Source organism: Corylus avellana, chromosome ca2 (assembly GCF_901000735.1).
Source record: "Corylus avellana chromosome ca2, CavTom2PMs-1.0".
NCBI lineage: Eukaryota > Viridiplantae > Streptophyta > Magnoliopsida > Fagales > Betulaceae > Corylus > Corylus avellana.
In genome coordinates, this window is record NC_081542.1 from 18298849 (window position 1) to 18315795 (window position 16947).

The following is a 16947-nucleotide window of genomic DNA, read 5'->3' on the forward strand; positions in this document are numbered from 1 at the left end:
ATTTGAAATAAGACATAATTGTTGAGGTATGTCCCCGTGAAACAAGTTGGATCTCAAGCTTAACCTCAATAATTGTGGTAGACTTCCTCCAATCCATACTGGAAGTTTTCCAGAAAATTTGTTTCCTCCAAGATCAAGGCTCGTCAAGTTTCCATAGTTTCTAAAGAAAGAGAGAATCTCTCCTTCAAGATGATTTTGGCGCAAGGATAAGTGTGCTAATGAACTCAGATGTCGCATTGAACTTGGAACATTTCCAAATATATTGTTTTCTGCTAGGTCCAACACCAATAACTGTTGCAAATCCTTCCAATGAGGGGGGAGTTTCCCAGACAGGGAATTGTTTCTCAAAATAAGAAAGCTCAATTCCTTTAACATTCCAATAGAATAAGGAATTCTGCCAGTAATTGAATTTGAAGAGAGGTCAATCGAAGACAACTTGGGCAATAACTGACCTATGTTTTCACTAATAGGTCCGGAAAACAAATTATTTTGGAGAAATATGGAGCTCAGATTACTACGAAAAAGTGGAAGTGGGCCTTCTAACTTGTTGGAACTCAAATCAAAATAAGATGCCGAAGGGTGAAATTGAAAATATGGTACCTGCCCCCGTAATTTGTTACCAGTTAGACTCCAAGAGACAACATTTGGGCAGGACTTCCAAAGGCCATCCGGAATGGTGTCGGAAATGCTAACATTGTCGAGTCCAAGAAAATTGAGGTCATTTTGTGTTTCTAGCCACGCTGGAAAGTTTGGGCCAATCTGCATGTTTGCTAATTTAATTTTGGTCAGCTTAAAAGGAGGAACCCAATCGTGTTTGACATCTAAAATCAATGTCCATTTCGTAGACAAGTAGAGAAATTTTAATCGGATGAGATTTTGAAAATGAGCTTCAGTTAGGACACCTTCCCAAGAATTTCCACCAAGGCTCAACAAAACAAGCATTGAGAGTTTCCCAATGCTTTTTGGAATTGTTCCGTTCATTTGATTGTATGAGAGGTGAAGTGTTTGCAATGATGACAAGTTTCCAATAGAATCTGGAATTGAACCCGTGATGGAGCATCGAAAGAGGTCAATAGTTTTCAAATTCTTGAGTCCTTCCAACGAATGGGGCAAGTTCCCCCCAAGCAGCATATTTTTACTCAAATTTAGATCTTCAAGGCTACTGCTAGAACATTGAGATAAGCCATCCAAGAAATCAGTTATCTCCCCACTTATGTTGGAAAATCGCAGATCTAATGTTTGCAAGTTGCAAAGGTTAGAAAATGAGTTTGGAATCTTCCCAACAAAATGGTTGTCACCTAAATTCAAGTTGCGCAAATTGTTTAGATGTCCCAAACCAACTGGAATATCACCTATAAGCCCACTAAACTCAAGTTTGATTGTTGAAAGCCCACTCATATTTGACAACCAGTGAGGTATGAAGGAGTTAAAAGAGTTGTAAGAGAGATCAATGACTGAAAGCTTTGTAAAGTTGATGGAAGAAATAGAATGAGGAAGACTGACAAGTCCACAGCCAGCTAGGTGTAACTCCCATAAGGGAGGAAGCATATTAACCGCATGAATCCAATTTGGAACTTTCTCAAGATTTACATTTCCCAAATTAAGGTACCTAAGAGAAGGAAAACCAACAAACCAATCTAGGCTTCTGACTTCCAATCCTGTAAAGGGATTGAACATGAGGAAGGTGGATGAAATTGAATTGAGATCTAGATATTGCAGCCTTGATAGATTCCCGAGATGGGGTGGAATAACTCCGGAAAAAAATGAGAAAGAGAGATTGAGATACCTTAAACTCTCCAGGGAACCAAAAAACTTTGGAATATTGATTCCATTAAAATTATTCAAGCTTAGGTCAAAGTAACTCAAATGCTTTAGATTGAGTAAAGAAGAACTTATCTTGCCTCCCAAACACGACTTGTTGTGAGCTTTTGCTATTTCATCAACATGACGGTCATATTCTGTTGCTACATGAAATTCATTGTCTTCATAATAAAGATCAAATTCAATCGTTGGAAATGAGTTTTTGAGGTCCAGCTTGACGACATGTCCTGTGGTGTTGTCACAGCCAACGCCTGTCCAATTGCAGCAATCCTCACCAACCCAAGATGATAGACGACCCGATGGATCAGTGAGATCTTCTTTGAAGCTAAGAAGTGCTTCCCTCTCCACCTTTGAGCATCTGAAAATATGGCTTTTGGTGCATGAAACAGGTTTAATAAGTTGCAGGTAGGATGCAGTCCAAAGCAAAGAGAAGAAAAAAATCAGGAGGAGATGAACAGTAGACATGAAGTTGTGGGTGATAACCATTCTGTGAATTCAAAATAGTTTAGACATCTAAAGTATTTATTGTTACAGATGAGAGAGGGCTAGCTTGTACTACTAGCTTCATCAACTTAGGTTCGAAGAAGGTGAGCAGTCAGACTTTGCGAGCTATAGCCAGCTGTAGTTAGACATCTAAAGTTTGAATGCAGGAGATCCAGTCAAACTTTGCGAGCTATAGCTAGCTGTCATATTTTGTGACACTAAATGCATTGAGATCCAGTAATAAAGGTGACTTTGGAAAGTTTCAAAATTTTTTTGGATTGAAGTGTTTAGCTCTCTAACGTTTCTCTTAGAATTATAACGCCATGTTTAAGGTAACACAATCTTCAAACTGAATGGCTAAAAGTGACTATGCACCGTAGAATTATCCATCCTTTTAGGCGCAAATGGGTCTATGAACTCCTATTCCAAAATAATTGTATAATAATAAAATGAAGTTATATCTATGTACGTAAAGCCAAATTAATCCCAAATTCCCTGCACTCATTTTTCTTTAAATGTACTTGTTACAAATAATATATACTATACCATAATGTAAGAGTAATGCTCTAGACTAGATATATGTACCTTCATTCTATTAGGTTGATATGATAGTATCATTAGTTATTGAATCAGTTCTCGTAAAAAAATAAAAAATTTAAGAATTGATAAACACTGCTCCATCAACCCACACTTAACTAAATATATATATGATGCTACATTGTTACCGATTAAATGGTTGAGTTTCAGCTTTCTGGAGAAAATTGAAAATTGTATATATTTTATATGAGGTCCGTGATAGTAAAAGCTGAAAATTCTAAAATGACTCCAAATAATAATCAACCAAATACAAATATGTTATGAAAAACAAGAACACAGATATTTGGTTACGAAGAGGAAACTATTTAGAGAACTCTCTAAAATGTAAAACCTCTCCGGGGCAGCCAAACCCAGGAAATCAATCAATTATAAAAGAATAAGGATTACAAGAAGTTCACACTTACAAAACCTTTGCAATTGACACTCCCTTGCATAAGACAAGGGACCCACTTAACTTCTACCGCAGTTGCCTTTTCCAGAACATCTGACACAACATTTAACTCTAAGAGAGACTAACCCTAACGCTCAATATCTTAAACGCTCTCTTAGCACATGAAATTCTTATGTGGAATACCTTACAATTTCGTGTATAACAGCTCTCTATATATAAACTACAAGAAAACCTAGTACTAGTTGAAATAAGATTTATCCAAATTTTCTTCTTTATCTTGCGAGACGATTTTGGCATAGCTAACTTTCGAATTTTGAAAATCTTATTTCACAAAGATTTGTAGAATTTTCTGTTAGCTTTCCAATGCCGCTGGTTTCACCTCAATCCAATTCTCGAGCCGAAAGTTATGGTCCGAATACTGATACATATGCAGGATACGAAATTTAATCAAATCCTATTTTAACTCTAATTAAAGAATTCCGATTTGATTAAATTTAACCATATCATATCAATCTTCTAGGTCTTCTCTTGACACAACACCTCGTGTATGCACTGCTGACGGGATTGTAGATGAATGTATTTTGTCACTAAATTTGGCAATTTAAAACCTAACAAAAGCAATGAGGACTTTTCATGCACATATGATACGACTGACCAAAACTAAATCCACGAGAAATAAAGGCGACTTGACCATGAGAAATAAAGGCCACGTAACTATGGGTTTCGCTTGTGTTGGCCATGGTGGGGGTTGAAAAATTAATTCTATTAATTGATAATTTACGTAGTCAAGAATTTCGGGTTTTTTGTTATCAATTTTTTATTTTTTATTTTATTTTTTTAAGTACACCAAAGTGGAAGGAAACGAAAGTTGATACACTAAAATAAGAGTTTTTGAACAATAGGAGAGTGTCTGCAAAAAGCGCGAAAGTATAAGGGAGTAAGTGAAGTTTTCCCTAAAAAGAAATAGGTTATTGGCAAGAAGTGGAGGTCACTAGCTCAATCAATTAGAGACTATGTTTCATAAAGTGTATGTCACTAGCTAATTCGAATCCCCCTCCCCCTTTTTCTCCCTTTGTTAAAAAAAAAAAATAAATAAATAAAAAAAAATTAATTAATTCAAGAGAAGCTCCCAACAACAAAACTCAAATATAAGAAACAATGCTGCTTTATTCTTTCCTTTATATATATATATATATATATATTGTACTGCTTTATAGTTTTAAACTTTAAAGGGTTTAACGCCTTCTCCAAAAGAAAATAAAAAATAAAAAAATAAATAAAGTACCCGCCAATTTTTTTTTTTTAATTTTTAAGTTTTCATTTTATTTTTTAATTTTCACCCTTTTCAACCAAAATTCTGGTTCTCTATTGTCTTGGACAAAATCCAAGAAAAAGGATGTATAAAGTGGTATAGCACCAAAACAAAGGGGCATGACCCTTGCAAAACCTTTCAACCTTATCCAAACCTCTAAAGAAAGGAACACATGCAGAGACATGATCTTTGAAAGACCCTTTAAATCCTATTCGTGGAAAGAAAAGAAGTTTAATAGGAAATATGAAGTTCAAATTCTAATTGTTTTTGATTTTGAACACTCGAAAATATATTACTTTGATGATAAGCTGCGTATTTGGGGTTAAAACTTGACTATTAACAAGTGATTAGACAACTAGATAGTTCTGAATCAAAAATGATAAACGCAAAGATAGCTAATTACATTGGTTATTTGAGCTTATATGATGTTACCTACTACTTAAACGGTCGATTCTAATTTTATATTTCATTTGAGGTTACGACAATGAAAGAAGGGAAGACTTTCTTGATTGACTAATTAAGAATAAATCCAAGAAACGGTTTCCTGCAAACAACTCTCTCATTTTCCACCTCTATATATTACGTGCTTCTCTACTGCATTTAGTTTGGTGTTGTGGAGGGAGGTCAAATTGGGTGGCTCATGATTTCTAACCTTTGCGTGATTTGCGGGGAGAAAAAGAAAGGTTCGCAGTAGTACTACTGGCCGGGGAAGACTGAAGAAAAAAGCAATTGGCTTGCGTGGGAAAGAGAGAGATTCGCGCGGTGGAGGCTGAAGAGCACTCATAAATACTGGCTCCACAGGCTGTTTGCTGTCTTCTTAACGAGGAAGAATGAAAGATGACAAAACCAGTGACGACCTTCCGAGTACCTACTACTCCCTTGACTGACTAATTAACACGAAATCCAAAGAAATCACATGCATCTGCTACTTTAATATTGGTCCGTTCCAAGTTTTGTTAGAACGGAAGACAATGCAAGAGCTGAGCTTCGTCCTAATTAGTCCAATCTGTTTTTAATAAAATCGATTTAATTTTTATTATATTTGCTGTGTTTAACTTCGCGCATAAATATGTCTTCTATGGATTCCAAATTTCACTTTATTTTGCTATTTAAATTATATACTCGTATTAACGCACGTAATTGACATTGAGGTCAGGTGCGTATATATGATTCAAAAAGATTATATTGGAGTAGGTCCCAATTAAGAAGTACTGTATGCTGCCATGTATAGTGTTACTCACTTGCCAACTCTTAGTATTGGAGAGCCTGCGATTTAAGTCACTGCAAGAGAAAATCGTCAACCACGAGTATCATCATCTGACTAGCTAGATTAAGGATGAGGAGGACAATGACGATCTCTATATGCAGTATAATTTCTTTTTGTTTGGTCCCTTAATCCTTATGAAAGTTTTAAATTTCCTGCATATGTACTCTTTTTGCCTTGAGATGGTGCGATTATGATCTTACTTTTATACTCTAATCATGTGTCTATACGTGCCTAAGTTTGTGACCTGTTATGTTATGCCAGCACCAACAAATGGTTTCGGATTTCATGTTATTAGATTATTCAATTTACAGAAATTTAGACGGCTTAAGAGAATTGATTGCAGGGCTCACCTGCTCGAAACAACTTAGGATATAGAATTCATTCGCTCAAGTTCTATGTGGCCTAAGATTAGAAAAAAAGTAAGTGAGCCATACAACTTCCTTTGGAACAGCTTAATAACAAACAAAGAAATAGTACATATATACTACACTAATTAAACAAAGGGTGTCATGAATATAGAACGGTACCTAGTGAAGGGTCTATCAATTCAATTACAGGCCACAAAACCTGCATATATATATATATATATATATATATATAATGCTCCCCACTCTCAAATGTAGCAATCAATATCTTCAATGGGGTTTCGTTATTTGTTCAGGGCATGCTTGGTTTTCGTACTAGTTAGGATTTAATAACTCTGTTTAATTCTCCATTGCATTGGAAATTTGGAAGTGCACATCCATGGCTTGAATAGAACCATTCAGAATAAGGTCACATTTAGGAATTCATCAAGTCACAACATTTTAAATTTTAGGAGAACAGGAATAACAATATCACTGATCACTAATTTGTAGTTGTTAAGAATATTATGTTAGGGTTATTTATTTCTTTATATATTCTAAGTCTACTAGGTTTACCTTTCTTTAGTTTATTAGGTTACTTGCTTATCACTCATAGTCTCTCTATAAATAGAGGTCTCTGTAGTCTATATTAATTAATATCAATACAATGTAGTCCATTATGTGTTCTCTATTCTTCTTCTGCTCTTCTATATCTCTCTATTATTCTAACATGGTATCAGAGCTATTTTAACAATAGTAATAATAATCATAAGATTATTTGGGATTAAATTATTGCTTATCCAAAAATATGATACTAATGACATAACATTTAGTATTTAATTTTCAATTTGCATAAATATATAAATAGTAACTTATATATTGCTATCAATGTATTTTATTTAGCCCAACTCAAAGCCCACACAGGCAAATTAAAACTGGGGCCGAAACTGTTCTTCAACATTCATATTTTTAACGTTGTGGGCGAAGGATATGATATATACCCTCCATTTACGTGATTAACTGGACGAAGAATACCTTCCAGTTTTGCCTAAGTCTTCCTTCACAATTCATTTCTGTTTCTTTTATGCCCTGTTTGGTTCCTAAGAAATCGGTGAAATGAAAATGAAAACTAAAAAATATATAGCCGACTTTTATGTTCAGGTGAGTCTCTCTTTAGATTAAACATGTTTCATTCAAGTAGTTGGTTACTTCTTATTTGAAAGACTAAAAAAATAAATAAATAAATACAGGAAGTGAAACGAATTTTTACAGCTCAAGCGTGGTAAATTGGGAAATGGGATTAAATAAAAGATAAAATGTCTCTCACAATTGTAAAATCATTCATATAAAGTATGGTACAATCTTCAGATGTGAAAATCATATACATATATATATATATATATATATGTATATATATATATATATACAAATAAAAATATGAATGTTAATGATGCATATTAAGGAAAGCTCTGATACTCATAGCCCACCTTCTCTCTGACTTGACCTTCTTTAGCAAGCGACCAATTTCAACCAAAACGATCTGTCTTTCAAATTATCAAAGTTTGAAAAGTAAATCTAAATTAATCTTAAATTCCCCACTAAATGGCCGAGTCTCAGATTATAAGATAAAATTGTATCTTAACATGTTAATTAATTAAGTCAATAATTCAAAGAAATTGACTTAATTGCCAACTGATAATTAAGATAACTGGCCGAGTCTCTGCAAATTGCCTCTTAAACTCCACATGGGCTCCATGATGTCAATAGTTCCCAACTGATAATTATTCTAAGTTTAATTATCAGGTAGCTAAGTTTTTCTTGACGGACTAAGAATAAATCCAATAAATCCAAGTCCTCTTCATGCAAATTGCTTGTTAAATTCCACGTGGACCACTTGATGTCAATTTATTTTTTTGCAAGTTATAATTAATTTAATTTAATTTCATGTTGGGATGTGACGATACCAGTATAGAATTTCTGAATTAGGATCGTCTCCAGTTCAAATAAATTAGATAATATCAAGTTAATTAGTTATTATTATTATTATTATTTTGACATGTCCACACATGAGAGGGAAGTGGATTCGAACTAGTGATTTCCACTTCATGAGGTGTGGTCCCAAGCAGATTGAGCTACCTCTTGGGGAGATCCAGTTAGTTATATTGAAAATGTATTTTGACATGCCCACACAAAAGAGGGAGGTGGATTCGAACTAGTGATTTCCACTTCATGAGGTGTGGTCCTAAGCAGATTGAGCTACCTCTTGGGGAGATCCAGTTAGTTATATTGAAAATGTATTTTAATCCGCTCAAAAAGTAAAAAAGCAAAAATACCCTTGTAATATAACTAATTGAATATCATCTTGTTCCGAAATTTCTAGATATCCACTCTCTTGATTCATTTATATGCAATAAATCCAAACAAAAAATACACTCTGGAAAATAAAGAAGATGTTAATCTTAGAAGCACAAAGTTTGAATAAATTCTTGACTGCTTTCTTATTCTATGGCAATGCAATATTTAAAAAACGAATACGCAGAAAATATAGTCCCTCACTAACAAGAATTACAACTGACACACGACTCAACACAATACAACGAAATAACAACACCAAAGCAATAAGGATAACTTGCTGTCAATTACTCATAACTACTGCAGCCATCAGCCATGCACACGTAACAGCCCACACCTGCAATAACTCCCAAAAAAAAAAAAAAAAAAGGTCTATTGATCACCATGTTTATTTCAATACATAGAAAGGCTCATAACATAAACGAATTAAGGCTTTGTCTTGTCTTTAGCCAACTGCTTGTTCATCATATTTTCTATATGATGACAAATGGTTATTGGAAAATGAGATGCAATAAAAGATAAAAATGTCTAACACAATTTAAAATCATTCATATAGATATATATAAAGATTATATTGGAGCATATATTATTACAGTAACATGAAAAACTTACAATATATAAATGATGCATATTGAGGAAAGCTCCAATGGTGCCGATAGCCTCCTCAACTTTTCTCCAACTTGACCTTTCTTAGCAAGCGAACAATTTTGACCATAACGAGCAAAACAATCTTGTCTTTCAAATTATCAAAGCTTCGAAAGTAAGCTTGTCTCCATGACATTTTAATAATCAGTGTGCCACAAACTCCCCAAAATCCAACAATAAATCCAGCTGCCATGCTAATGTAGAACGAGAATGACCCAATGTCCCTTCCATTTTCGTTGGCTACTCTGTTACCACCATTTGGTGTTATTCTAGGTTTAGTTTCATCCTCTGAACATTTGGTCGAAAGAGGAGGCCCACAGAGTAAAGAGTTACCTTTGTAGATAGAAGGGTCATTAAGTGTTTGAAGTTGATTCCCGCTTGGAATTTTTCCAGACAAGTTATTGAATGACAAATTCAAGTGACTTAAGAAATTCAACGAAGACAAGCTTTGAGGGATAGGACCATAAAGCTCATTCATTGAGAGATCGAGTAATTCTAGTAGCTGTAAATTTCTAATTTTTTCAGGAATTCTTCCAGTGAGATGATTCATTGATAAATTCATGAAGGACAACTCTGAGAAGTTTGTAATATTTTCAGGTATTTCTCCGGATAAATTGTTACTCGAAAGGTCTACAGAGTAGACAAGATTAAAAAAAGATTGACCATATAGATATTCTACTCCTTTAGAAACCAGCACCATTTGGTAATCATATCTTGGAAAAACAGCTTCATCACCTTGCTTATTTCTCAAGCTTCCTAAACATTGAGGGATTGCACCCGAAAAATCATTGTGTGCAAGGTCTAGGATCTGAAGATATTGAAGAAGACAAAATTTTTTAGGTATGTCCCCATGAAAGAAGTTGGACCTTAGGCTTAACCTCAGTAAATATGGTGAACTTTCACCCATCCATGCAGGAAGTTTTCCAGAGAATTTGTTTCCTCCAAGATCAAGGCTTTTCAAGTTTCTATAATTTCTGAAGAAAGAGGGAAGCTCGCCCTCGAGATAATTTTGGGGCAATGACAATACATTTAGTGAACTCAGATGTCGCATTGAGTGGGGGAGTTTCCCAGATAGGGAATTGTTTCCCAAAATAAGGCCATTCAATTCCTTTAGCATTCCTATAGCATAGGGAATTCTACCAGTAATTGAATTTGATGAGAGGTCCAACCAAGACAACTTGGGCAATAACTCACTTATGTTTTTTGGAATAGGTCCAGAAAACATATTATTCCCGAGATTTATGACTCTTAGATTACTATGAAAAAGTGGAACTGGACCCTCTAAGTTGTTGTAACACAAATCAAAATAAGATGCTAAAGGGTGAAATTGAAAGTATGGTACCTGCCCGCGTAGTTTGTTATTAGATAGACTCCAATAGGTGACATTTGGGCAAGACTTCCAAAGGCCATGTGGAATGGTGTCAGAAATGCCAGCATTGTCGAGCACAAGAAAATTGAGTTTATTTTGTATTTTTAGCCAAGCTGGAAAATTTGGGCCGATCTGAACCTTTGATAAAAAAATAGATTCCAGCTGAAAGGGAGGAACCCATTCGTGTGTGACATCTAAAACCAAGGTCCCTTTTGCATTAAGGTTCGTAGACAACCTAAGAGATTTTAATCGGGTGAGATTTTGAAAATGAGCTTTAGTTAGGACACCTTCCCATGAATTCTCTGTTAGGTCCAATGAAACAAGCATTGACAATTTCCCGATGCTTTTTGGAATTGTTCCGTTCAATTGATTATATGAGAGGGCAAGTGCTTGCAGTGATGACAAGTTCCCATCTTCAGAGCTGCTGTTGGAACATTGAGATAAGCCATTCACAAACTCAGTTATCTCCCCATTTATATTGTTGGAATACATATATAATGCTTGCAAGTTGCAAAGGTTGGCAAATGAGTTTGGAATCCTTCCAATTAAATTGTTTCCAGCTAAATTCAAGACACGCAAGTTGGTTAGATGTCCCAGACCAACTGGAAGAGTACCTCTAAGCAAAGTGGACTTAAGTTTGATTGTTGAAAGCCCACTCACATTTGACAACCAGTGAGGTATGAAGGAGTTAAAATGGTTGTAAGAGAGATCAAGGACTGAAAGTAGTGTAAAATTGATGGAGGAAACAGAGTGAGGAAGACTAACAAGTCCACAACCAACTAGGTGTAACTCCTGTAAGGAAGGAAGCATATTAACCGCATGAAACCAATTTGGTACTTTCTCAAGATTTACAAAATTCATTCCGAGGTACTTAAGAGAAGGAAAATCATTAACCCATTCCAGACTTTCGACCTCTAATCTTTGAGATGAAAAGTTATAGAAGTTAATGGAAAATGAAAATGAATGGAGGTCTAGATATTGGAGCCTTGAAAGATTCCAAAGATGGGGAGGAATAACTCCGGCAAACAATGAGAAAGAGAGATTGAGATACGTCAAACTTTCAAGGGAACCCAAAAACTTTGGAATATTGATTCCATCAAAATTATTCAAGCTTAGGTCAAGGTAACTCAAATACTTTAGATCAAGTAAAGAGGAACTTATCTTGCCCCCAAGGCACGACTTGTTGTAAGCTTCCATCTCTTCATGCGAAAGAGATATATTTGGATCAACATGATAATAATTAAACGCAGGAAATGGGTTTTTGAGGTCAAGCTTGACAACATTTCCTGTGTTGTTGTCACAGCCAACACCTATCCAGTTGCAGCAATTATCACCAACCCAAGAAGAGAAACGACCCGATGGATCTGTAAGATTGTCTTTAAAGTTAAGAAGTGCTTTCCTCTCCACCTCTAAGCATCTCAAATTTGGGCTCTTAGTACATGAAATGGGTTTAATAAGTTGAAGGTAGGATGCAGTTCCAAGCAGAGAGAAGAAAAAAATGGGAATGAGTTGAAGAGTAGACATAAAGCCAATCATTCTGCCACTGAAATGCTTGTGAGGCCTAAGGCATGCATTGGGGTTCAAGTATTTATAGTAGGAATTCTAGGCGCTTCTCTGTACACGTGGCACAAATACATGCCGTAGTTTTTTTAATTTAGAGTTAAATGACAGGCTAACAGTAACTTGTATAGTAATATGAAGTTATATCTATGCAGAGCCAAATTAATCTCAAATTTTCTACTAACTCTTGCTCATTTTTCATAAAATTTTCTCGGTACAAATAATAAATAGATTTTTTTAATATATATATATATATATATTAAAAAAATGTATAGTTATATATAATTTTGTTTTCAAAAAATTTAGATATATGTGATGCTACCGATTAAATAGCAGAGTCTCAGATTATAAGATAAAATTGTATGTGAGCATGTTAATTAAGTCAATAATTCAAAGAGTAATGATTATATTTAATTTGAGGTTGTGATAAATAATGAAAGGCACTTAATTTCAAAATAAAAACTACTTTATTGACTGTCTACGAATAAATCCAAGAACGAATAGAGTTTAATTGGGAGTTTATCTCAATGTTTACAAAGACTTTACGCCTCAAGCCTTTGAATTTGGATTTTCTCCAATTCATTTGAACTGGAGATCGAATATTCAGTTAGTTATAGTGGAGGATATTTTTTTTTTCTTAAAAAGTGAAAAGACAAAAATACCTATAAAGTATAACTAACCGGATATTCTATAATTCATTTGAAATGAAGAGGATCATGTTTCCAAATCTTTACAAGGATTAAGTTGCCTGTTAAATTTCGCATGGGCCACCTACATGATGTCAATAGTTTCGAGTGATAATCAATAAAGCTTATATCCACTTTCTTGACAGACTAATTAAGACTAACTCCACTTACTAATCAAAAATAATAATAATAACTCCACTCACTTTTGACTAACAATAAATAAAAATAAATTAATAAATAAATAAAATTGATATAAGATAAGATGTAACATTTGGTATATTGGTCCGTCCACTTTAGGCTTTAACGTTTGTGCGAATGCAAACACAATTGACCCCTAACTTCCTATATTAAATAATATATCAGCTGAGACTAATCTCTTCCAACATCAGACATATATATGTAAATGAAGTCCATCCTTGTCCTCCTGAGCGATAATAACTGAACAGAGGACTTTTGACAATTAGAGTTTTAAGTAGGAATCAAATGTTAATTAAGAGACTAATTAAATTTAGCATTAGCATTACGCCTACGTCTCTCATCCCAAACCTTCCTTGCCGAATCATCCAAATTTAGCATTACTGGATAAATTTATTTATTGATTATTTATTTTCCATCTAAAAAATGTTAAAACTGACGTAAAACTATTTAAAATAGGCCCTAGGAAGAGGCATAAGGAAGGCTTAAAATACCCATACCTAAAAAGTGGTTATGGTTTTATCAAAAAAAAAAAAAAGTGGTTATGCGCAGGAACGGAACCAGGAAGTACTATGCGCAGGGGCTGGGCCAAGGCATAAATTAAAATTATTTTTGAAGTGAAATTAAAAATATATTAAGCTCTTCGAATTTCATCCCGTTGATTAAGATCATAACCCCATATCTGATGACGCAATCTAGAATCAAACTCTAATGAACTAATATCAAATTGATTGGCATCAACTCTCGGAGGTTTTTTAGGAGAATTTTCAGAAATTGGGATATCAGAAGTTAGTGATAATGTATTACCAACATTTGGCATTTAAACTTTGTGCATTTTTTCTTTTGAAAAATTCAAGTATTGCATTTTTTTTAAGTTAGTCATATTGGAGTCTTTAGAAAATAAAGAAAAAATATGCGTAGGTTAACAATGAACAAACTCACACAAAGAACAATATAATATAAATAGCTTTCAAGTATCAAATTCTCCAATTAAATGTTTAAATTCTAACAACCAATATTCTCAATATTTAATAACCATAATATCCAAATTACAAGACTACTTAGATCAGAAATTGAGCTTAGAATACTAACCTCATAAAGTACAACTTGCATTGAGTTATTTTGCATCACTTCTAAATGGTTGTCATCTACGAGTTGTTGTTCTGCATGTGTTAGGAAAGACAAAAACAAATTAACAACTCTCTCATTATTTTGATTTGAATTATTGTCAATTTTGTGTGTTGCAAGCTAAAGAGATGATTAAAAAACTCAAGAATTAAGAATTTAAGGATCTCTTTGAGAGACCTTGTTTTACATTGAATAAATTGTTTTACACTCACAGTAATTACAATTTATATGAAATTAAAAATTGCCTTTAAGTAAATTACATTGACGTTGTTCAAAAATTTCCCATATCTTCTTGGCTCTAACATCAATTTCTCTAAGATTTTCAGAAATTGACATGGGAGAATGGAATTTCTCTAACATCAATTTCTCTAAGTAACTTACATTGAAATTCATATTTCCTTCCTACAGCCCAACCCACCACCAAGTACCCTGATCAGGTCCCTCAAAATCCCAAAATGCTACAAAGAGTCTACTCTGTCATTTACGAACAATGTTAAGCTTGCAACTTTTGTTTGACTGAGAACCATGCATCTAAGGAGGAAGTCAATTATTGCAAGGATTTAAGAACGTCCTCTTTGATAGATTCACTCGACAATTATTTCTAGGATTTGGTTCTTTGATAGATTCACTCGACAATTATTTCTAGGATTTGGTTAACTTTTTCAATGCCTTGAGATAACTCGATATATTTTACTTGATTAATCGATATGATCATGTGGATAGACTATCAGTTGCCTCTTTATAATGGTTATAATATACATATTTGTCTGTGTTTGTTGTGTGCATATGGAAAGAGACAATTGACATTAGATGATTACAAACACTCTAGAATATATTACTTCGATGATAAGTTGAGTATTTGTTGTCAAAAAATGATTATTAACCAGTAATTAGGCAACTAGCTAGTTCAGATAGGTAATCACATTATTTGAGCATTTCTTAATCCATAGGAATCATATATATTTTGTAGCTCACGTCCATTTTTGTATTAGTTATATATAAAAGTTATCTAAAAGAGTACATAAATACCATTTTCTGATATCCAAAAATAAAAAACATAACACAAAAGTTGTTGCATAATCCGTATTGGAAGCAAGTAATTTTGGCTTGACTTTTACATAGTTTGTACATAAAATGGGGGTTTGATATTAAATTTTGAAAAAAAAAAAAAATTGCGTCTATCTAGTTTGCAAGCCCAACTTGAATAGAATTTGTTGCATTTAAATGATGAAGTTGGCCTAGAATGTGCTCGCTTTGGTCTAACAAAAATGGTTTGATATCTTGAGAAATGCTATTTAGTAAACCCTCGTATAATTGTCATACAACTATAGTAACATAACAGTGAAAATCAACTATTAATTTTTTCTTTTTATGATTTGCCTTTGCTACCAGACAATCCCACACAAAAGATGTCAAGTAGTCTTCATCTCTACTCCGCGTAGGGGCCATGATGGATCTCAGTACATAATTTCTTAATTGACCAAAAATAAATCCATGAAGACAAAGGAGATGTAACATTCGCTATAAATCCGACAAAGGTTTGAAAGTTAATCTTAAATTCCACATGGGGGCCCCATGATGTGAATAATTCCAAGTAATAATCCTAAGTTTATAATGTAGCTTAAGTTTTTGTTGACGGACTAAGAATAAATCCAAAAAAGATTGACCAACATTAGGGCTGGCAAAACGGGTCCACGGGTCGACCCGTTTACGACTCGCGGGTACCCGCGACCCGTTTAGCTAAAACCCAAACACGACCCGTTTATTAAACGGGTCGGACCCCCCGACACGACACGAACCCGGGTATTTCACGGGTCACCCGACACGACCCGTGAGACCCATTTAAACTAGCGGGTCGTGCCGGGTCGACACGACCCGACACGACCCGTTTACCCGTTTAACTTAAAAAATAATTTTTTTTTTTGTTTTTAAATAAAATAATAATATTTTTAGCAATTATCTCTTAAAATTAAACTCCTAGCAGGCTAACCACACCAAATCATTTAATAGTTATAAGTTAATATGCTTTAGAGATAAAATAGGTTATAATGAACCTTGACAAATGTATCAACTATTAACTACTTGAAGCCTAAGTGCAAGCCAATTTTTCAGATATCAACAACCCACGTCCCTGTGTACCTAGCTTGAACCTTCACAATTTTTTTTTTCTTTGTTTCTATGTACAAAATAAACAAGGAAATCTAAACACCAAATGCTGATAATGTGATGATGATAAATTAGAGGATAAAGCATATGTGGTGCAAGTAGAGAGGCAGGTAAAGCTAAGTAACAGCTAGTTGAGATCAATATCAACCAGCTCTGGGCTTCCCCTTTCGGTCTGGTTGGCAACAAGCTCTATGCCCAGCTGCCCTTTATCTCCAGCACCAAATGTATATAGCTTTCCTGGTTCAATGATGTTACCAGCTCTGGGCTTAACACAATTGTCTAATCAAAAAAAAAAAAAAAACAAAAAAAAAAAAAACTACATCATTACAAGTTTACAAATACAAAATGAGTTTTCATTTTTGCCACTTGTTGACTTGTTGTCCACTCTTGCATAGTTGAATGATCCACCAATATGCTCATTTTAACATGCTCCAAGTCCAGATGAACTTGAAATCTCACAGGAACTGATACTATCCAATGTCAGAGCATCCTCTTCTTCGTTATCCACCGTCATTAAAGCTTGTTATATATCAAAAAATAAGAGAAATTAATGTCATTAAAGTAAGATAAAAAAAATACAAGTAAATGAAAAAAATTAAATATGCAAATAACTAATATTAGTATATTACCT

The 16947-nt window shown here is 34.1% G+C and overlaps 1 protein-coding gene across 2 annotated transcripts; it reads right to left on the bottom strand.

The window, feature by feature from the left end:
* Positions 1-8696: 8696 nt before the first annotated feature.
* On the bottom strand, positions 8697-10575 carry LOC132172618 (receptor-like protein EIX2). 2 transcript variants are annotated; one of them, XM_059584151.1, is made up of 2 exons: positions 9180-10575; positions 8697-8904 (listed from the first exon to the last, which is right to left on the bottom strand). In XM_059584151.1, the coding sequence occupies exon 1, from the start codon at positions 10435-10437 to the stop codon at positions 9232-9234; it is 1206 nt and encodes a 401-aa protein (XP_059440134.1). In that variant the 5' UTR covers positions 10438-10575; the 3' UTR covers positions 8697-8904; positions 9180-9231. The 2 variants fall into 2 exon arrangements, with proteins under 2 accessions (XP_059440134.1, XP_059440135.1); XM_059584152.1 differs by having other exon boundaries at positions 8697-8913.
* Between the last annotated feature and the right edge of the window lie 6372 nt (positions 10576-16947).

Coding starts and splice junctions, on each gene's coding strand:
- LOC132172618 (XM_059584151.1), bottom strand. CDS start 10,437: ATGTTTTCTGGACCTATTCCAAAAAACATAAGTGAGTTATTGCCCAAG.